A 22,793-nucleotide genomic window follows, 5' to 3' on the forward strand; every position below is an offset into this window, starting at 1 on the left:
TTTTACGCCCTAGACCAGCAGCCGGCAGTTCAGGTGCCGGAGAGGGATCAGGTTCAGGCTCGGGAGCCGAGCATTTGGATGAGCAGACCAGAGAGTTCATCTCTTCAGAGGTCACGCGTAGCATACTTGAGCAGACTCCTGTGATATTTGGATCGGTCAAGGAGGGTATTCTGGAGCTGTTGGATGAGAGGTTGAGTGCGTTCCGCACTGAGATGGTGACTATGATGGGGTCACGTACTTTGACATTCAGGGAGTTCCGGGCTTGTGGAGCTCCAGATTACCAGGGGGCCGAGACCCCATTGCGAGTACCAGATGGTTGGCTGATGTTGCCAACGCTTTCCGCAGTAGCAGATGTCCCGAGGGGGACAATGTCCGACTTGCATCCTGTCTTCTGAAGGGCAGGGCACGTGATTGGAGGGAGGAGGTCGGACATGTCATTGGGGATGATGCAACCCTTGATGCTATGACCTGGACGGACTTTACGACCAGGTTCAGAGCCGAGTTCACACCTGTTATTGAGGTGTAGCAGCTTGCCAGGGAGTTTCAGGATCTCCAGCAGACGACGGAGACAGTGGCGGAGATTACCGCCAAGTTCAGGGAGAGGGCTCTTCTCGTTCCTCAGTACGCGACAGATGAGGAAATGAAGAAGGCCTGATACCATGAGATGTTGAGGAGTGATATCAGACAATTTGTGAGCCGGTCCAGCTGTAAAAGGCTGGACGACATGATTGCGAGGGCTCGTGAGAGGGAGATTGATTTAGAGATGGAGAGGAAGAGGAAGCCAGAGGTGGTATCTGGCAAAGGGAATTCGGGAAAAAAGCCCAAGGTATCAGATCACAGATCTAGGGGACAGCAGAGCCACAGTCGGTGTGGCAAGTGTGGGAGGTTGCACGATGGAGTGTCCAAGGCACGGAGTTCTGGCTGCTACAAGTACGGTCGGACTGGGCACATGAGCAAGGATTGTACAGCTACTACTACTATGACTCCCACCTCAGCATCTGATCTGATTTGCTTTTAGTGAAATCAGAGGGCCATAAGAGATCCCAGTGTCCTAGCTTAGCAGCATCAGGGAAGGTGGCGGCACCTCCCCCTGCTACATTGAGGATTACAGACGGCCGTCAGGGTCGGGCTGAGGTGCCAGTGGCGAAGAGTAGAGCGTTCCAGATGACAGCAGAGGAGGCGCGAGCGACTCCTAACGTGGTGACAGGTATGAATTTTCCTCTTATCTCTGTTTTAGTATTGATTGTTTCTTATGGTTATGTGTTTGTGTATAGGGTCGTTCTTAGTGAACGGCATTTCAGCTACAGTATTGTTTGACTCGGGGGCTACCCGATCATTTGTCTCGCTTGCGCTTAGCAAGCGGTTTAGCAAAGCTCCAGGGGAGCTGGATTGCCCACTTGAGGTTGAGATAGCTGATGACAGGACCGTCAGGGTCGCGAGAGTACATAGGGGGTGTTCGCTGTGGTTATTTGATGAGCAGTTCTCAGTGGATTTGGTTCCTATTCACCTGCGAGGGAATAAGGTTATAATGGGTATGGATTGGCTGAGCCCCAATGGGGCAGTGATTGATTGTGAGCTGCAGTTAGTAAGGGTTCGCACTCCTAGTGGGGGAGAGTTAGTGATTCAGGGCGAGAGGCCACAGCCCGGACCGATTCTTTGCTCAGTAGCGAGAGCGAGGCGTTATTTCCAGCAGGGATGCGCATGATACGTCGCCTATGTTATGGATACCCAGGAAAAGGGTAAGGCGACAGTTGATGATGTACCAGTAGTGCGAGAGTACCCGGACGTATTCCCAGAGGATTTACTTGGGATACCCCTAGAGAGACAAGTTGAGTTTAGGATTGATCTGGTTCCTGGTGCGGCTCCGATAGCCAAGGCACCGTATCGGCTGGCTCCTCCCGAGATGCAGGAGTTGTCTATGCAGCTGTAGGAGCTGCTAGACAAAGGATTTATCAGGCCGAGCAGTTCACCATGGGGAGCCCCGATCCTGTTCGTGAGGAAGAAGGACGGGTCACACCATATGTGTATAGATTACCGGGAGCTGAACAAGGTAACGGTGAAGAACCATTACCCACTTCCAAGGATAGATGATCTGTTTGACCAGCTTCAGGGAGCATCTTGGTTTTCCAAGATTGATTTACGCTCCGGATATCACCAGATGCGGGTCAGGGATGAGGATGTGCAGAAGACCGCTTTTAGGACCCGTTATGGTCATTATGAGGTCGTGGTGATGCCGTTTGGGCTCACCAACGCTCCAGCCGCGTTCATGGACCTCATGAACCGCGTGTGCAGGCCGATGCTGGATCAGTCTGTGATAGTGTTCATTGATGATATCTTCGTGTATTCCAAGACTCAGGAGCAGCATGAGGAGCACTTGAGGGAGGTGCTTAAGACCTTGAGGAGGGAGAGACTTTTCGCAAAGTTCTCCAAGTGCAAGTTCTGGTTGCGTGAGGTGCAGTTCCTAGGGCACCTTGTCAACCAGGAGGGTATATTGGTAGATCTGGCCAATATTGAGGCCGTGATGCAGTGGAAGGTCCCGAAGTCTCCATCCGAGATTCGGAGCTTCCTGGGTTTGGCAAGGTATTGCAGGAGATTTATCCAGGATTTCTCGAAGATAGCAGTTCTGCTCACCCGACTGACCAAGAAGTCGGTGGCGTTTCGCTGGGGGCCGGAGCAGCAGGCAGCATTTGAAACCCTCAGACGGCGTTTGTGCGAGGCACCGATTCTTACCCTGCCATAAGGAGTGGATGACCTTGTAGTCTACTGTGACGCTTCGATCACAGGTTTGGGAGCAGTGTTGATGCAACGAGGGCATGTGATAGTTTATGCCTCAAGACAATTGAAGCCTCACGAGGCTAATTATGCGACACACGATTTAGAGCTGGGGGCAGTGGTGTTCGCCCTCAAGATTTGGCGACATTACCTCTACGGGGTCCGTTGTACGATCTACATGGATCACAAGAGTTTGAGGTACCTCATGGATCAGCCGAATCTGAACATGAGGCAGCGTCGGTGGTTAGACGTGGTAAAGGATTATGACTGTGAGATCCTTTACTATCCGGGCAACGCCAACGTAGTGGCCGATGCACTGAGCCGCAAGGCGGTAGCGACCCCGATCAGGGATATATGTCTGAGGATGACAGTGATTACCCCACTGCTGGAGCAGATTAGGGAGGCGCAGGCTGAGGGCCTGAAGGAGGAGCGTCAGAAGTGTGAGAGGATCGTGGGCCGAGTAGCTTCCTTTGATTATGACAGTCGAGGATTGTTGACCCTGCATGGGAGGGTCTGGGTACCGTACTGGGGCGGAGTACGGCAGGTGTTGATGGATGAGGCCCACAAGTCTCGGTTCTCCATCCACCCAGGGGCGACGAAGATGTACAGAGATCTTCGACCCGATTACTGGTGGCCCTGCATGAAGCGGGACGTAGCCTGGTACGTGGAGAGGTGCCTGACCTGCAGGAAGGTCAAGGCAGAGCACCAGAGACCTCACGACAAGATACAGCCGTTAGATATTCCCGTGTGGAAATGGGAGGATATCACCCTAGATTTCATTACTAAGCTTCCCAGGACCGCACGAGGGGTTGATTCGATATGGGTCATCGTGGATCGATTGACCAAGAGCTCCCATTTTATACCAATCCAGGAGAGCATTTCGACCGAGAAGCTGGCCGAGATTTATGTGCGAGAGGTAGTGGCACGTCATGGAGTGCCTGTCTCGGTGGTGTCAGATCGAGACGTCCGGTTCACTTCCAGGTTTTGGAAGCGGTTTCACGACGAGATGGGTACTCGTCTCCATTTCAGCACCGCTTTCCACCCTCAGACGGACGAACAGAGCGAGAGGACGATTCAGACTCTCGAGGACATGCTTCGGGCATGTGTACTAGATTTCGGTGGCAGTTGGGATACGTATCTTCCGTTAGCGGAATTTTCGTATAACAACTATCACTCCAGTATAGACCGGCCTCCCTTCGAGATGCTCTACGGGAGGAAGTGTAGGACCCCAATCTATTGGGGTGAGGTCGGTTAGAGAGTTATGGGTAGTACGGAGGTAGTACTCAAGACCACGGAGCGGATTCAGCAAGTCCGGAGCAGACTCCAGACCGCTCAGAGTCGGCAGAAGAGTTACGCCGACAGGAGGCGTTCCGACTTGGAGTTTCAGGTGGGAGATATGGTCCTCCTGAAAGTGTCACCCTGGAAGGGTGTCATCAGATTTCGGAAGCGGGGCAAGCTGGTCCCCAGGTTCATTGGTCCCTTAAGGGTTTTGGTCCGGGTGGGTCGGGTTGCGTATCGCTTAGATCTTCATGCAGAACTCAGCCAGATCCACAACACTTTTCACGTTTCTCAGTTGCGGAAGTGCTTAGTGGATGATTCAGCAGTGGTACCCCTTGAGGACATTCAGGTTGATGATAGCCTGAACTATATTGAGAGACCAGTGGCGATTCTGGATCGCAAGGTGAAGGAGCTAAGGAACAAGAGAGTAGGGTTAGTAAAGGTGCAGTGGCAGCACCGCAAGGGCTCGGAGTGGACGTGGGAGCCCGAGGAGGAAATGAGAGAGCACTACCCCGAGTTATTTTCAGAGACAGCAGACTTCGAGAACGAAGTCTAAGACAAGTGGGGAAGAGTTGTAACACCCGGATTCCAGGTATGGTTTTAACTTATGTCAATCTTATAATTTCACTCTTGGACTTGACGAGTTGATGGCCCGACTCGTCGAGTCAGATCGAATCCGGATTGGGGAAATAAGTAACCTACTCGACGAGTCGGAAGACCGACTCGGTGAGTAGGCGCTGTCTAATGAGAACCCTAATTTCAAGGGTTTGTTCCCCTATTTAAGGAACATAAACCCCCTTTGGCCTCCCTTGTCACTCCTCCCATACCCAGAAAACCCTAAATCGCCACCTTTGAGTAATTTGAGTATTTGAGTGTCATTTCTTGTGATATCTTTTGTGTTGAAGTTGGGTGAAGAAGAGGAAGAGGGAAGACTTCAAGAAAAGAGTTCAGATCCAGAATCAGCATCACTTTCCCCTCACTTTCTGGTAATAAAACTTCCCTCTTGACTTGTGATTTCCTAGATCTTCTTATGGTTATTTTGGGTTAAGAAGCTTGAATTTTGAGATTTGGACGTCCCAAGTTGTTTCACCTTCAGATCTAGGACCTTGAAGGGTCCTCATGGCATAAAGGTGCCATCCTTAGGGCCATGAGAACCCCATGCATGCTAAAACCTCCATTTTCGGCCTTTTAAGCTCCATTGATGCATGCATGCATGTAAAGTTCATAACTTTACGTGTTAGAACGACCTTAGAAGCCCATATCTATCTTTTGGATGAGAGTTGTACATCAGAAATCGAGTTATAGACTTGGACATTAGGCGACTCGCCGAGTCGTTCTTGGGACTCAGCGAGTCCAGAGTTTGAGTCCCCTTTCTGTTGTGGTTCAAAGGAACCCCAGTCGAGTGTTAACAAGGTCGGACAAGTTCAGAGGAGTGTTTCGATGTATTAAGATATAGCCATAATCTAGGAATCATGGGACTCGACGAGTGCAAGAACACACTCGGCGAGTCCAAGACAATCTCCTTACCCGCAAGAACAGACTCAACGAGTTGTTCATACAACTCGGCGAGTCGAAGACTGGACATGTTCATATGATGAAGGAGAACTCGACGAGTTGTTCATACAACTCGGCGAGTCAGTTGAAGGATGACTCGATGATATTATAGAAGGAGAACTCGTCAAGTCTTTGCTAAACTCTTCGAGTAGAGTCGGGGGGAGGAATAGAAGAAAGGATAGGGACTCGGCGAGTTGGTGGCCCAACTCGGCGAGTCAGGTCAACTGGAAGTTGACTTTGACCAGGATGTTGACGTTGGCCAGGGATAAAAAAGTCACCTTACCCTAAGATTAGTAATCAATGTTTGACTAAGTGTCTTTATGGGAATTGTAGTCGGGGAGTTACCGGAGCAGCAGTCAGACATATCCCTCCCAGCACTCCAGCAGTCAGCTTTACGAGGTGAGTTTCTTTCCAGTAGGAACGGGTCTACGGCCACAATGCCGGCCCGTATAGATATCAGTAGTTCCGGATTGCGGTCCGATGCCGGGGTGGTCCCGAGAAATAGTTCAGTATGCTTGATGTCTTTGTGATTCAGTCGTGTTTATGTGTTATGTGTTCCGGACTGCGGTCCGATGCAGTACGCAGTATATGTGTTATTGTTATATGTTATGATTATGATATGCTATGTTCAGTCAGTTCCGGACTTCGGTCTGATGCAGTGGGCAAGGCCCTATTCAGTTCCGGACTTCGGTCCGATGCAGAGGGCAAGGCCCTAGTCAGTTCCGGACTTCGGTCCGATGCAGTGGGCAAGGCCCTAGCCAGTTCCGAACTTCGGTCCGATGCAGTGGGCAAGGCCCAGTATGTGCTTTATATGTTATTGTATGGTATGTGGTAGTTTGGGGGAGCTCACTAAGCATCGTGCTTACAGTTTCAATTTTGGTTTCAGGTACTTCAGCTAGCAAGGGGAAGGGCTCGGGATGATGGCATGGCACAGACCACAGTTTTAGCCTGGGAGTTAGACTCTGATATTTTGATATGATCTTGACATCAGTTTTGTTATGAGACATGTTTTATGACATTTTGAGACACATGACTTATGGTTTCTTATATAATATTTGGATCTTATGGTTTTAGTAAGGTCTTCAAAACGAAATTTTTGGCTTGTATTTTTGGGATGTTTCAACGCTGGGCGTAATTAAGTACACGGGGCGTACTTATATTTTTCAAACTTCAAAAATTCATAACTTTCGCATACGGGGCGTACTTATATTTTTCAAACTTCAAAAACTCTACAACTTTCGTTTAGACTCCGTCGGCTAATTTTGAATTTATTTTTAATGTTATATTTTTAACAGGTCGGGACAGGAAAAGTCCGTTAAAAAATCATAACTTCTTCATCCGACATCCGTTTTCGTCTGTCTTTTTACGTTGAACTACAAATGACGAGATCTTCGATTCTCGTTTAGGTTGTATCGGTTAAATATTGATCTATCTTTAATTCGATATTTGGGTTATATACTATTATGCCGAATCTTAGAAAAATCATAACTTTTTCATACGAAGTCTGATTTGGACGATCTTTTTATGCACATTCTCGGTTTTACGAATTCTACGACTTTCATTTTGATTGTTAAGGCTAAAAAAAATTCGATTGTAAACTCACTTTTTACGTCACACAACGTTGTGCCGAATCTGTCGCAAAACTTCGATAAGTCATAACTTCTTCATTATAACTCAGATTTCGACATTCTTTATATCTTTGGAATCCTTGTCACGACCACTATTACATTGACTTGAAATAACGGGTTATTACATATGGTGGGACCAGATTTTTTTTTTGGAAGACCTTGTCTGCTTCTATTAGACCCAAAGGTGAAATTGTTATCAATGTTGCTTCAACTGGAATTGCAACACTCTTTCTTTCTGGTGGTAGGACAACTTATTCAAGGTTTAATATACCAATTAACCTGAACAAGGATTCGTTTTTCAATCGCGTCAGACGATGATCTTGCTGCACTACTGAACAAAGCCAAACTTATCATTTGAGATGAAGCTCCGATGATGCACCGTCATTGTTTTGAAGCATTCGATAGGACACTTAGAGACATTATCTGTTCATCAGCAGGAATAAACCATTTGGAGGCAATATCATTGTATTTGGAGGTGACTTTCGGAAAATTCTTCAAGTAATCCAAAGGGGTAATTGTTTAGATATTGTGCAGACATCGTTACATTCATCAAGATTATGACGTGAATATACAATTTTACGTTTAACAATAAATGATAGATGTCATTTTATGAATCTTTTAGGGTAGTTTTTATTAGAATTTTGAATTATTTTTATGCTTTTTCATGTGCATTAGTTTAAATAATTTTCAACTCATGTATTTCGTAAGAATTCTTGTACTACTCATGTTTTGGTGTATATTTTCAGGTAATTTGAAGTGGAGCGGGAGTTTGAAAGTCTTTGGAGCACATCTGGAGCTTATCTGGAGCCAAAACGATAAAAAGGACCAAATACAGGCTATATTTCACAAAAAACGGGTTGTTCTTCACTTACTAAACATAACTAGAGGATTTCTAATTTTTTAGGGCATTTTAAAATTTCGGCCCTGAAGCACCGGCCGTGCCTCCCAAGCACAGGCCGTGCCTACATCCTGCTACCTTTATTTTGGGTATTTTAACCTGCGAAGCCCAAGCACATGCCGTGCTTTCCCATGTTTTGAGTTTTTCTGATTTATTTTGGATTATCAAGTTGCGATGAGCTGGCACGGGCGTGACCCCCTAAGCACGGGTCATGCGTACTTCCAGAACCCTTATTTGTTGCCCAGACTATTATATAGATACCATATACCCTCTAAGTCGATTCCAGAGATGATTTCAGACGACAAAAAAATACTTCTGAAGGCGACTTTCTGCACTTTTCATCACTTTCTGAAGATCTGAAGATTGTGGATCATCTAGCACATTTAGTTTAGTAAGATTTAGTAGTTTAATGTTTCTTTTTATTGTTTTAGATCATATTTTAGCCATGTATGGCTAAAACCCTACTTTTCAGTTCTGCATAGACTAGTACTTTTCATGTAATTAGTTATCAAATCTGGTTTTCTTTTTGTGTTTCTATCTAGATTTTTCAGTTTTGAGTTTAATGAATGTTTGGTTTTAAATTCTTGTTAGTTTGATCACCTAGCTAGGGTTTTATCATTCCAGTTAATCAGTTAATAGAATCCATAATTTTTCTTGTCAACTGGTAATAAGTAACAACTATCAGATTGGTTCCTTGTTAGGTTTTAACTCTAGTATAAACTGTAACAATCATATCTTTACGTTTCCGAGCTTGTGAGAAGTATTGGGTATTGCTGGGAATTTTACACAAAACTTAATGCAATTTTTCTGATTATATAAGAGCTTGTTTAATTGAACAGTAAAAAGTTAGGGTTAATTCAAAGAGCTTGTTTTGGTTAACTATATTAGGTAAAAGAGATTATACTAGAGCTTGTTAGTTTTTCTCAGTAACAGCTTAGATAAAACGCATTCTGAATAACCAAATCTGAACTAATTGCATGATTAGGAAAGTCGCAGCAGAACTGAAATCGTTTTTTTTAATTTAATATCACTTCATTTTTAGTTTTTAGTTTTAATCAAAATTCCCCTTCTTAATAATTTATGTTTTAACTAGAATGTGCTTGATGCAAAAAGGCATTGACTTTTAGGTTGTGTCCCTGAGGATTCGACCCTGCTTCCCTGTGTTATCCTTTAGTGCAACCAGCAGTGATAAATTTTATTTGTTTAAATCGGGTGCGACAATTGGTCTAAAAGTAAACATGAGGCTTCAAGTTGGTTGTCCAACTAATGATTTGGATGATACAAAAGTATTTGTTGAATGGATTCTTAAAATTGGTGAAGGTAATATTGGTGGTCCTAATGATGGTGAAGCTGAAGTTGAATTTACAGTTGACGTTGTCGTTCACTCTACAGATAATCGTATCCATCCAATTGTATTGACCATTTATCCGTATTTTGAAAACCATCTTGATGATCCATCATATTTTCAAGATAAAGCTATTTTGGTCCCTACAAATGAAGAAGTCAATGTTATCAATGACTACATGTTGGGATCGATGAAAGATGAAGGGAAAACTTATCTGAGTTCGGATTCTTTATGTGAGTCAGAGTCAGCATATTGTTTTGAGGAATTAGTTTACTCTCCGGATGTACTGGATGCATTTAAGGCATTTGGAATTCCCAACCATAAACTTACGCTAAAATTAGGGGTTCTGGTCATGTTGCTTCGTAATATTGACCAAACCAAAGGTCTATGCAATGGTACTAGGTTACAAATAGTTAGGCTTGGACAACATGTCATTGAGGCACAAATTATAGTTGGTAGATTTTTCAATGAAACTACTTATATACCCCGCATGAAGCTAACTCTGTCTGATAAAAGAATCCCCTTTCGCCTTCAGCGGAGCAATTCCCCGTACCTGTTTGTTTTGCTATGACCATTAACAAGAGTCAATGACAGTCACTATCAACTGTTGGATTGTATTTGCGTAGACATGTCTTCACTTATGATCAGTTTTATGCAGCTGTTTCTCGTGTGACAAATAAAAAAGACTTGAATGTACTCATATGTGATGAGGAAGGTCGTCCAACCAATAAAACAAAAAATGTTGTCTACAAAGAGGTCATTCAATGATTATAGATAATCAGACATTTCGTTTTATCTTTTTTAGACATTTCCGTATAATCAATAACACCAAGTCTCTTTATGTTACTTTATCTTATTTTTTTATAGTGTCGACTTTTTATAACTTTATATGTATTTTTATATGTTCCCAAAGCGTAAAACGCGAGTCATAATCTAGTCTTCTTGTAAACGGTGAAATTATTAAATTAAAATGGCTTATCTATACTAAATTAAAAGAATTAAAGTTGATTATATCAACTCGAACACTTATATAACAGACATAACTACAATTTAGAAACTATATCTTTTATTTATATATAAATATTCAGTCTAGGATATGTTAGGTTCAAAAATTATTTAGCTTACAAGCTACGATAAGTTCTTTTTTTGGTCTCACCGTACAATAAAATTCAATAAATTCATAAAATAATCTAACTTATACGTGATGAAACACACTCTAAATATATGTAAACTTTTGAAAAATGTAAAATTTTATTAGTATTAAGAATTATAAAAATAAATTATTGATAGATATAAACAACTTTGTTAATTAAAATTTTATAAAACATTGTAAAATTATTTTAACGCAAATTTGGTCCCCGTGGCATGCATTTTTTCTGAGATTTGATCCAAACCCTTTAAGTTTTGGATGGATGATCCTTTTAGACATGTTTCGCTGGAAATTCGGTCCCTCCTAAAACTGAAATGACTACTATACCCTTAGTGTATTTATTTTCTTTTTATTTTATTTCTATTTTATTATTATAAAATAAAGAAAAAGCCACACATAGCTACCCACCCACCCCTACTATCTCTTTCTCTCACTTGCTTCTCATGCATATGTCCTCCATGAGCACACACAAATCCTCCATGAACACATAAGCATACTAATGACCACTTAAGCACACTAATGCCCATCATCTCCTCGATGCAGTTTCAGAAGGGTGTGATTCTTAGACCGCCAATGAGATTTAGGGTTTTAAGATCCTGCAACTCCGATATGTTTCTTTATCTTCTCCAACTTGTGGTTTCTTTGTCTTCTCCATCTCTTTGTTTCTTCGTATTTCCATTTTGTTGTTTTCAGATCTTCTTCTTTCCAGATCCAACGAAGGGTAACGACTCTGTTGGTTTAGAGTTTTTTGGGTTTATTGTGATGTAACATAGTCAAACTCATAGTCGAATCTTTGAAGAACAAAAGTGTTGTGGAGCCCCCACGAACTTCAGAAAATCAAGAGAAAATACTCAACCATTTTCTGAATCTTTCACCTAGAACCTATCTAGCGCCAATATCCTGTCATGCATGTATCAAATAAAATAAGAGTTGCCCTTGCAAAGACGATCAGGTCCGATCTTGAAATCTGATTCATAGTAGGTGTGGTGGTGGTTGGTGTTGGTGTGTGCCTAGAAACAAAATCGAAATTGTGTGTGCCCAGAAAAAGAAATTGAAATTGTGTGTGCCTAGAAATGAAATCGAAAACGATTTACCCTAAACTATATAAAAAAAACCCGACAAGCTTGTGGAAAAGAAGACCTTGAAGCATGAAGTCAATGTGTGTCTCAGTGTATGTGTGTGTGTGTCAAGAACCTATTAAGTCGACATGTTTGTTCATGTATGTATGTATGTTCATGAATTTATAGAAAAAACTAATTTGTAAATCTTAAAAAAAAATCGACTTTTCCAGATCTATTGTGGTGATTGTTGAGACAAGCAAATGTTCTTGATTTGCCTTTCTTCCAGAAACCAAGTTTTCATAAATCAATTGAACGCCCATACACACAAGTTATTATTTGAACAATGGTTGATGGTGGCAGGCCGGAGAAGAAGGTAAGGGATGGTGAGCGATGATGATAGATAATGGGAGAGTTTTTGGCTGTTGAGAGAGAGAGAGAGAGAGAGAGAGAGAGAGAGAGAGAGAGAGAGAGAGAGAGAGAGAGAGAGAGAGAGAGAGAGAGATGTGGGTCATTTCCTTTTAATATTTTTTAAATATTTAAAAAAATATGTAAAAATAAGATTGAAGGGTATAATAGTGTTTTCGATTTAAATAAGGAACAAAACCACATACAAACATGCTTAAAAAAACTACAAATCCAAAAATTTCATGGTTTGGATCATTTTCCTGGAAAAATGCATATCATATGGACCATTAGGTGAATGCCCGCGCGTTGCGCAGAAACACCTATATAGTTGACCTCTTTACAAATATATGTTTTTTTAAATATAGCAATAACGTTGTTGTTAAATTTGATATAATAAGTCGTATACTAAATTGATATAATATATTGATTATTTTAAATTATATGATAATATATACATCTATTATAACTGCTTAATCTCAATTGTTTAAATGATTCTACCCGCGAGTTACACATCAATAAAATTAAATATAATATATGGTTTAATGTTATTTATAGTTGTTGTTATTGTTAATTAATTTTTTAAAATTTATTTGCTTAATGTTGTAATTTCTATCATTATAATTATTTAAAACATCAAACATTGTTTTTTGATTTTAAAGGTAAAAATATAATCATTTATATAGAGTTATTTTTAAATATTTTTATTATAAATTATTTTAAGCTACTTATTTGAAAACTTTGAAAGATTATAAAGATATCTTTAGGAAATATTTTAGTTAAATTGAGATTACAATTTAGTTTTTGCATTTATCATTACAATTTATCACTTTTAACTATTTACAAAATATTCTTCGGTTTTTTAAGTGGAATTGAAATTTATATTTAAGTTGACATTGTAATGTTATATTTAAATTAACAATTTAAGTATTTTATCCAAACTGTTCAAAAGTTGTAGCTTTAAACTGATAATGGTTTACAATACAACAACATATTAAATCTAATATGTTCAAAGTTAAAGACATAACTTTATAAGCATAAGTAAATATATTATTTTAAAATTAAAATTTAGTATATTTATGATTACAGTTTAAGTTTGATATTTATTTAACTTTATTAACCAACTTATAATCATTATTAGAAAGACACTACGATTAATCAATTTTAACTATTTACAAAATATTATTTGGGTTGTTTAAGTTAAACTAAAATTTATATTTAAGTTGACCATGTAATGTTATATTCAAACTAATAATTTAAGTATTTTATACAAATTGTTCCAAAATTGTATCTTTAAAATGATAATGGTTTACATCCAATAATATATTAAAACTAATAAAATAAGTATAATATGTTAAAAGTTAAAAAACATAACTTTATAAGCAGACGTAAAGATATTATTTTAATATTGAAATTTAGTTTATATATGATTAAACTTTAGGTTTGATATTTATTTAACTTTATTAACCAATTTATAATTATTAATAGAACGAAATTGAAAAGTCATGGGAGTTTTAAATGAATGTGGTGAAAGGAAAAATGCTTCCTTTATAATATAGTATGATGATATGATCATATGATATGATATGATTTTTACACTTTTATCATTAAATAATAGTTGACATAGTTTATACATATATTGCATTAAATAACAAAATACAACGCTCCATAAACCAAAAATACCTCATTAATAACCTAAGTTAATAATGTTACTACATAATCAATCATTAAATTGTTTCATTAATAACCTAAATCAATAATGTTACTACATAATCAATCATTAAATTGTTTTATTCGTCCAAAGTCCAAACCCCATTTCACAATGGCATGTCTATATGTCTCTTGCAAGTGCTCACTACATAATTAAACATTAAATTAAAAATATTTAATATATGTATAATTAATATTCATATGTAAATCATTTTTAATTTTTGTAATCGCTTTCATTTTTTTTAATTGAGTCAATAATTATATTGTTAGTCTCATATTACTTTTTTTTTGAAGCGGCAAAGAGAAATGCATATATATAATAAAATAAAAAAACCATGGTTAGCAAGCAACTAAGAGATGGAAAAGTAAAGGAAGAAAAAAAATCAAGTTACTTGATAGTGAGATGAGAAAATGGTGAGCAACACCAGTTTGTCCAACTCCCACAGCCTTCCTTACTCCTGTGATTGCACCATAAGTAGGAAAGAGATATAACATTATCAAGTAGCTTAATGTCCTCCTACATTTTGTTCCTACAAATCCTCCTACCCAATTAAATAGTGACATGTGTAACATTTAATGCTCATTTAATGATATTTTAATATAATAATATGACACATGTCATCATTTAATTGGGTAGGAGGATTTGTAGGAACAAAAGTAGGAGGATATTTAATTTCTCTATTAGATTAGAGATGACATTAATAGTTAAACTAACTTGAACACTTCTAAACTAACCCATGAAATTGTACTTTGCACCTTGTTAAGTCGTTAGTGGAGTGTGTGGCAAAGGGTAACTTGATGTTAATCATAGATCAATGGAGCGTGTGTGGTTACCGACACATTGATTAGGTGATTTGTAACATTGGGTGTACCAAGCTAATTTGCATGGTTATTCACACTTTGTTTGTGATGCTCGGCATCCCAGTCACCAACTTGAAGGGCACAATCTAGATTTAAACATGTCATTGAAAAGTTCAATGAATCTCAAAGGATCCAGGAATTTCAATTCATTTAAAACCTAATGTTCAATTTTGTTTTTCATGGTGGAAATTGGTAAATCGTCATTTACCTACCTTCAAATATTTTACAATTGGATTACGACATCCCTCTTCCGAATTGTAAAATATTGTGTTGGGTCCTAGCCTTAATATTTCATTTTGGGTGTTATATTAAGGACTTAAATCAACTAACTTGAATTTCTCCCTTATAGATGTCTAGTTCAGACAACTATGGTCTTCCCAAATCTTTTGGAACAAGCTTTCCTAATGAAGATGATATCCCACATGGCGATCAAGGTGAAAGATTAATCCCTTTGTCGTGCATTAATGAGACTGGAAATCATACTTCACTTACTCCACCTCCTCCAATTATTCTCCCTGACCACAAGCTCGAAGACTTGAAAAATTCAAAATCACTCAAGCCCTATTGGCTAGTAAACACAAAGATGGAAAGTCTATATATGCTCATGTCTTGGACATGAAGCTGCATATTGACAGACTGAGAATGTTGGGTGTCGTTTTCCCAAGGAAGTTGGCTGTTGACTGGGATCTTCAGTCACTTCTCGAGTCATATAGAGAGTTCGTTAAAGACTACTATGTGACAGATCACGACATGACCCTAGTTTATCTTACCTGTTTGCTAATTGCTGCTGAATCAGCAATGATTTGGCACAATAGTCAAGCAAATTTGTTTGGAAGATCTGCCTCTCAAGCTGACATGGGCAATGACATGGACATCCCAGAAATGATTCCTTCTCCTAAAGGAAAGGAATCGACCATGGTCAAAAGTTTTGATCATAAGAGAAAGGCCAGTTCTGAGATTGTTCCAAGTGCATTACCGAATGAGCCTGTGTATTTCTATTGCCAAGGAAAGGGAAATTGGAAGCGAAGCCTCCCTGACTACCTGAGAACTTTAATCAGATTGTATGGTTCTGCTTCAGGTAAGTCCACTATCTAACTCTATTAAGTTCCTAATTGTTGATTCTTAATACATGATGTGACAAGTTTGCATTTTGATGTTTTGTAGGATCAAGCAAAGGGAAGGAAGCTTAAAAGTAAGAGCATGCCGAATTTGATCGTGAAGAGATGGATTTCGATCACATGGTTCGAAGATCGGATTCCTGAGCTGCTGCTTAGGAGTTATGATAGATTGCTTAGAAATTTGTAATAACATAGTTTTCATTTGTAATTGCATTGTAAGGAAAAGTTTTTGCGCACTTTATAAATAAATAAAATTTTGTTTTTTATTATTTTATTTTATATCTCCTTGCAATGGCATTTGTGAAAATTGATGTTTCTATTGTTAGCAATATGGATTTGATTCTTTCGTTTGTGGTCGTGTCAAAATTTACTGAATAAGGAAAGATTCTCATCACCCAAGTTTCAGTTGGATAGAAACTTGGAATCATACAACTTGTATTGCATGATGGATGAGAACTTCATATTTGGGAAATTAAGACTAATTCCTTGATCACATGTATATGTGAGTCAAGTGAGGGACTAGGGATCGGGTATACATGGTTGTGTGCTGGTCAGGTTCACCACAAAGATCGATAAGACTATTCATCATGATTTACTAAAGTTTAGTAAATATGGTTATGCTTACAAGTTTAAGTGTAATTCTGAAACATTGGAATAGTTTCAATGTTTGGCAGAATGAATGAGAAGAATCAAATTAGGCAGAAAGATAAAAGGTTCTCCAATCTGAAAAGATGGGAGAGTGCTTTAGTATCATGTTTTATGATCATCTTAGTGATTATGAAACCATATCACAATTGATCCTCTAAGGACATCTTAGTGCGTTTGTATGGCTAAGAAGAGGAATCATGAATTGTTGAAATTGTTAAATCAAGAAGATAAATCATACTTCTTTCCAATATCAAGTCTTAGAGTCATATTCCAAGATTGTACATTGAGTGACATAATCTTAAGGAAGGTTTATAACACTTATCAAATGTAGAGTAAAATGGTCCTTACTCGTGTACATTTGAAATTGGTAAGTTGTGATGTTTTGGATAAAACAAAGACCAACTAAGAGCAATTGTGTGAAGTGTTTGTCTTGATAAGAATCCGCACTAACTCTTGAATATTTGTTTGTCAAGTAATGTTCCTTCTCAAAGTGAATCCTATATGTCAAGAGGTCAGTGGGAGTCTTAAAGATCTTGAAAAGTTTCAAGAACTAATCAAGAGTAAACCTATTGTTAATCACTAGCACACGACTTGAGGTTTGCAACCTGTCGTGTGGACATCTCTTGTTTCTGTGTCCATCCCAAATGGCAAGAAATTAAGATTGAACAAGTTCAGTCCATATGAGTTTGGATTTGTCACTAACCTTTTCTTGTGATTATGGTTATGACAGATTCACATGGATAGGAACACATACACCATATAAAAACTAAGTGTCATAAGGTTTCTCTCCAATTCATGAAAATGATTGTGAGGAAACGCTTTCACTAAGTAGATTTTGAAGAGATATCAATTGTGATATTTGCATTCTCAAATTCGATTATGATTATGACATCCATCTTCATAGTTAGAATTATGAGAAATGGCAAAAGGTCTAAACATTTCAGACTTATGGTTGTAAGTTCTAAAATTGTTTAGAAAAACATGTGAGCTATCTAAGGAAAGGTGTATAAGTTTGAGAAGCCTAGATAAAGTCTTATCGAAGCATCTCGTATCAGAAATCTGAACTTTGGTAAGAAAGTCAATAAGTATTGATTTTTAGAAGTCCAACTGATTTCTGGGTACATGTCAAAGCTAGTGGGAGCATAAGTGTTATGCTACTAAGAATGTAATTATTATGCTAGTGGGAGCATAATCATTACCTAAGTGTTGCAAGTTAGCAATGTTAATTATAGAAAACAAAAGTTTCAATTCACAAAGTTACAGGGTTTGAAAAGTTGTTTTGCTATAATTAAGGGAGAGGAATTTATACTTCATTTCAAATCTAAAAGCTTATATTGAGATTTTTTAATCAAATTTAGTCAAGGATATGTATGAATGCTATGTTAGAATCGTTCAACATAAGGAAATTCTATATATATGGAAATGTTAATTGCCTTCTCAAATTCGATTATGATTATGGCATCCCTCTTCATAGTTCGAATTGTAAGAACATGGCAAATAGAAATATTATAGCAAAAGACTGATCAAGTATCATGTCTTTATAAATCATGTCCCATATGCTTCGGGTATAGGATCGATTGCACATGCTATAATATTCTCGTGTTCTAATTTTTCCAAATTCTTAGGGCATTAAGATGGAAAAGGAATAGAACCGGGTATGACTAAAGTGGTTAAACAATTGTTAAAGACAATCTAAGGTTCGCCAAAGATTGGTTGCTTATGGACAGTTGGAAGTATATTTTAAATTTTGGAAGGACCATATTGACATACTCTGAGAAGAGGTAACTCTTGTTCAAAATGATAGTCAAAATGGGAATATGGAAATGTTTCCATAAGTGGAAGTTATTCTTTAAATCTGTGTAAGATTAGGAAACTTAATACAAGAAGGATGTTCAAAGGAATGTACATTGAATGTGAGACTTCGTTTCCATGGAATTGCTCTCCATTGGAATACTTTGTAATGTCTGTTGCCAAGTCTCTGTGACTTGTTTGCATAGTCATTACAAGAGGATCATTACATATAAGTTTAGAATCTAATAGATTTCAGTAAATGGCAAGAATTTGGTATTCTTACATTTATCATAAGGATTTGGAATTGTGAAATGAGCATCATTGAAATGTTGATAATTGATCTATTTCACAAAGGAAGGACCATAGGCAAACATAGTGTGCATACTTGGAGCATCGGATAACTATTGTTTTAATTCAAGTATTAAGTTGATTATTCGAAACATTATACAATGAATAATGAGTAATCAATATGGCGATTAGATAAAATGTGTTTTATTTACACTCAAAAGTTTTGGGGCCATATAGGATTAGTATTATTCTTGTGTTTCACTTTGCATGTTTTGAATTCCCAAATAACTAGGTTATTCAAACCATCCACAGTCGATCATACTTTGGAAGTAGGTATTGAGGCAAGACTGTCATGAATGGGTCTGTAGGATTGTCTAAGGTGTTAGACATAACACAAGTTTGCTGCAGTATTCATGAGTACTCCTGTAATAAGATTTGAGTATTGGATTCAACCCACGCTCATTTGTATCACTTCATGGATTTTATCACGAGTGATCATGAGATGATAATATCTTATATTCTTGAAACCAAGACATGTGATTTGCAGTTTACAAGTCGGTTGCTCATTGATAATATGAAAACGCACCAGTAACTCGGTGTTATAAAACGTATTGTTGTGTGTGACTTGATGAGTAAACAGAGCAAGCATATGAGTCGAAGTTTATCCGTTCCTTTTACCCTGAGGGGATAAAAGCGATATTTGTGGGCCCCTCGATGATTTAGTGATGACACACCTAAGTGCTTGGCCAAGCCTGGATTGATTTGATTTGTTCAATTAGTCGGTCTTCATAAATCGGAAATCGGGAAACAACACATGAACAGAGAGAATGATTATAATCCGTGTATCAGTTCATACGATATCTAGAATTGAAGAATATATAATCCCTTATCTAATAGGCGCGTCATTTGATTTGTTTAGAGTTCGACAACGGCTTTTAAGAGCTACGATTGCTAGTCGGGATTTTGGAGTCATACTTACAATAGTAGTTATTAGACTTATCCAAGTGGGAGACTGTTGGATTAGGTGTCTAAGCCCATAACTATAATTGGTATGTACTTGACCCGAGTGTAGCATTGTCCATTTGGATTGCCTTCACCAGGACAATTTGATAGGATGGACTTTTGAGAAAAGGTTATTTATGATTTATTAATATATTATAAGTTCTAATATATTAATATGAAATCATATGATTTAATTAATATTGATCAAGAATTAATTTGGAATTAATTTAGTGATCAAAAGAGACTAATTAAATTAATGGGAACTAATTTCGTAAATTAGTTATATATATGTTTTGGGCTTATGATACATGATGGACTAAGTTTATGGAAGAATCCATAAAGAGTTAGCCCACTTGAATCATGGATCATGGATAATAAGCCCAAGAGTATGGATTAGGGTTTACTTATGACTCTTGGATTCCTAACATATATATAGAGCACCCCTTTAGCCAAAATCGGACATAAGAGTGATATTGCAAGAGTATGGACGATTTATGGTGCATAACCTCTTTCTCATTTGTCTTCCAATTGTTCATGGTGATTGTGAACCCTTTAAGGTGCAACACTTGAGGCACTAAGTTCTTATAGGCCAATGTCTACAAGCTACAACCAAGAGGTAATTCTATAACTCACTTTTATGTTGTTTATGTCAATTTCATGCTAGTTGTAGGCTTAATGGTTTGGAAACAATATTGCATGTATAATTAGAGAAAACATAGATCCAAGGCATTTAGGGTTATATGTAGGGATGAGCAGCGGAAGCGGGTACCTGCTTTCGGAACCAGAACCGCCTCGGAACTGCCGGTTCTGGAACCGGAATTGCCTTAGGCAGTTCCGGATCCGGTTCCTAAAATCTAGGAACCACCTTAAGCGGTTCTGGTTCCAATTCTCATTTTTACGAAACCGATACCCGCTGGATACCCGCCGGCTCCGGTTCCAATATCGGGTACCCGGAACCGGCGGTTACCCGGAACCGGTACCGACGGGTACCCGCATTACTATAAAAAAAATATTTAATTTCTATATTTTGGTTTTTAGGGCACCGATTGCAAACCTAATTCGTTTTTATGGTATATGATTTTCATTCTGACAAAAAAAACCGACGTCTTCTATTCTCGTCAATCTCCTCTCTCCCCTCTCATCGTTCTGTTCAATCCAAGATTCAATCGAAGCTTCAGTCGGGAATTCAAGGTCAGATTCTCAAGTTCACTTCCCTCGTCTCCCTCAATTCGAGTTCGTATCACGTAACCCTCCCTCCATCTGTTCTCCCTGTTCAATCGATTCGATGGTTTTGCTCGACTCTCGCTCACGCCGACGATCGCCGCAACTACAAGTCTTTATCTTCAAGTCTTCATCGAAGGTTTAATCGAAGGTTCATCTGTTATGTAAGTTATTTTTTGTGGTTAGAACAAGGTTTAATCAAATCAATTGTTTTTTTGTGTACTCAGAGCTCAGAAGACTGCAGACGCGGGTGAAGGAAGAGAGAGAGACTTCTATTCTCCATCGACGACGTCCGATGAAACCGAGTAAGTCTTACGTATTGTTTTCTCTCTGGAGTTCCATTTTGGTTTACACCTGAAAAAAAATTAACAATATGATCTTTTCATTATTGTTAGGGTTTGTGCTTCTTCTGTTTGGATTAACAGGTCATACCTGAAGTGAGTAACTCATACATCTAGTTTAAATTACCCGTTCATTTTTATTTTTATATGCTTTTCAGTTGGATTACCAGTTCATACCTGAACTGAGTAAGTCTTACATATTGTTATGCTCTTTCTTTAGCTTCATCCACTAGCAAATCCTACAAAACATATACCAGGGGCAAAACTGGAAATTTAAATATGATCAGATCAACACTTACAATACAGATTCTAAGGGCAAATATATGTCATTTTAACTAGTAAAACATCACAATAGAGATACACCCTCCTAGTATATATGTGTGGTTTAATTCCTACCCATTAAGTCAAAATGAATGAGCTAATAATTCCTAGGAAAAATTTGTTCAAAAGCTCTGTTTCATAGGAATCATATTTCCAGATTCGATTTTGATTGAATGAGCTAACAATCTTTTGGTGAAATCTGTCATAGAAATTGTCCTATTGATTTGAAGGAAAGTTACCATATATACCAACTCTTGTACTTGTTTTTTACAGGTAAAAAGACATCTGTTCTTTAATGGTGTAAACTGGGATACCCTTGCCATTTAAAAGGTGGGTGATGTCATTTCCATTTTCCACAAAATTGGCGTTAATAATTTATTTTTTTATGTTTTCTAAATTTGAGTATTTATATATAGGTTGCTTTTATACCACAACCAGATGGCATAGATGATACTAGTTATTTTATTTCAAGACATAGTTGTAGTTCAACTGGAACACCTGATGATCAAGACTGTAGTGATGCACCTTCAGACACTACTGAATTCTGTTCAGACTACTAGAGAGACAATAGAGAGGTACACATTTATTTTCTGTTTATTTATTATACTAAATTTGTTTGGTAAGACATTTATATTTATTTATTTTTTCATAAGACATATGTATTTTTCAGACACTGCTGTTGTTATGTGCTGTTGCGGATTTGCGCCGGTTCTTAAGTTGTTGTTTTTGTTGTTTGTAGTTTGTTGATTTGTTGTTGCTGATTTGTGTTGTTGTTGCTATTTTATATTTTGTAGTTTGTTGTTTTTATTGTTGTTGTTTATAGTTTGTAGTTTGCTGTTTTTATTGTTGCTGTTTTAGCTCTTGCTATTGTGTTATTTAAAAGTGGGAAATGTTTTTAGTAGCTTGTTATTTAAAAGATCAAATTTTTGTAAATGTTTTGGTTTTATATTTTGTACTTATATTGTTTGTATAGGTTAATTTACATAATTTGCATGGCATGTATAAAATAACAAGTTTTAATACTCAAGAAGTCGGGTACCCGGAACCGGAACCGGTTCCGGGGGTTCCGGGAGCAGTTCTAATTTTCTAGGAACCGGTGTAGGCGGTTCTGGTTCCAATTCCAAAAACTTAAGAACCGCCGGTTCCAGGAGCGGTTCCGGTTCTAGCTAAAATAGGCGGGTACCCGGTTATGCTCATCCCTAGTTATATGTGCACCATAGGATGTTGTAGTATACCAAAACCCAACACTTTGCGGATTCAAGGCAATCCTTGAGGAATGTATGGATAGATGTGGAATGTAGTATGGCTCGTACTACTGGAAGCAGAGGATCCATACTCGAGTCAAGGAGAGTTGCGATGAAACCAGGGATCTGGTAGAGTTTGTGATTCCTCGATATATTTTGA

At 38.3% G+C, this 22,793-nt stretch overlaps 1 protein-coding gene across 1 annotated transcript; it reads left to right on the forward strand.

The window, feature by feature from the left end:
• Window positions 1-9,368: 9,368 nt before the first annotated feature.
• Window positions 9,369-22,367, forward strand: LOC145139123 (uncharacterized). The gene is made up of 6 exons (XM_079073056.1): window positions 9,369-10,030; window positions 10,102-10,231; window positions 21,806-21,902; window positions 22,060-22,127; window positions 22,220-22,280; window positions 22,363-22,367. Exons 1-6 carry the CDS (start codon window positions 9,369-9,371, stop codon window positions 22,365-22,367), a joined length of 1,023 nt encoding a protein of 340 aa, XP_078929182.1.
• The last annotated feature ends 426 nt before the right edge of the window (window positions 22,368-22,793 follow it).

Source organism: Lactuca virosa, chromosome 9, assembly GCF_052849685.1.
Source record: "Lactuca virosa cultivar CGN04683 chromosome 9, Lactuca_virosa_CGN04683_v6, whole genome shotgun sequence".
In the NCBI taxonomy this organism is placed as follows: Eukaryota; Viridiplantae; Streptophyta; class Magnoliopsida; order Asterales; family Asteraceae; genus Lactuca; species Lactuca virosa.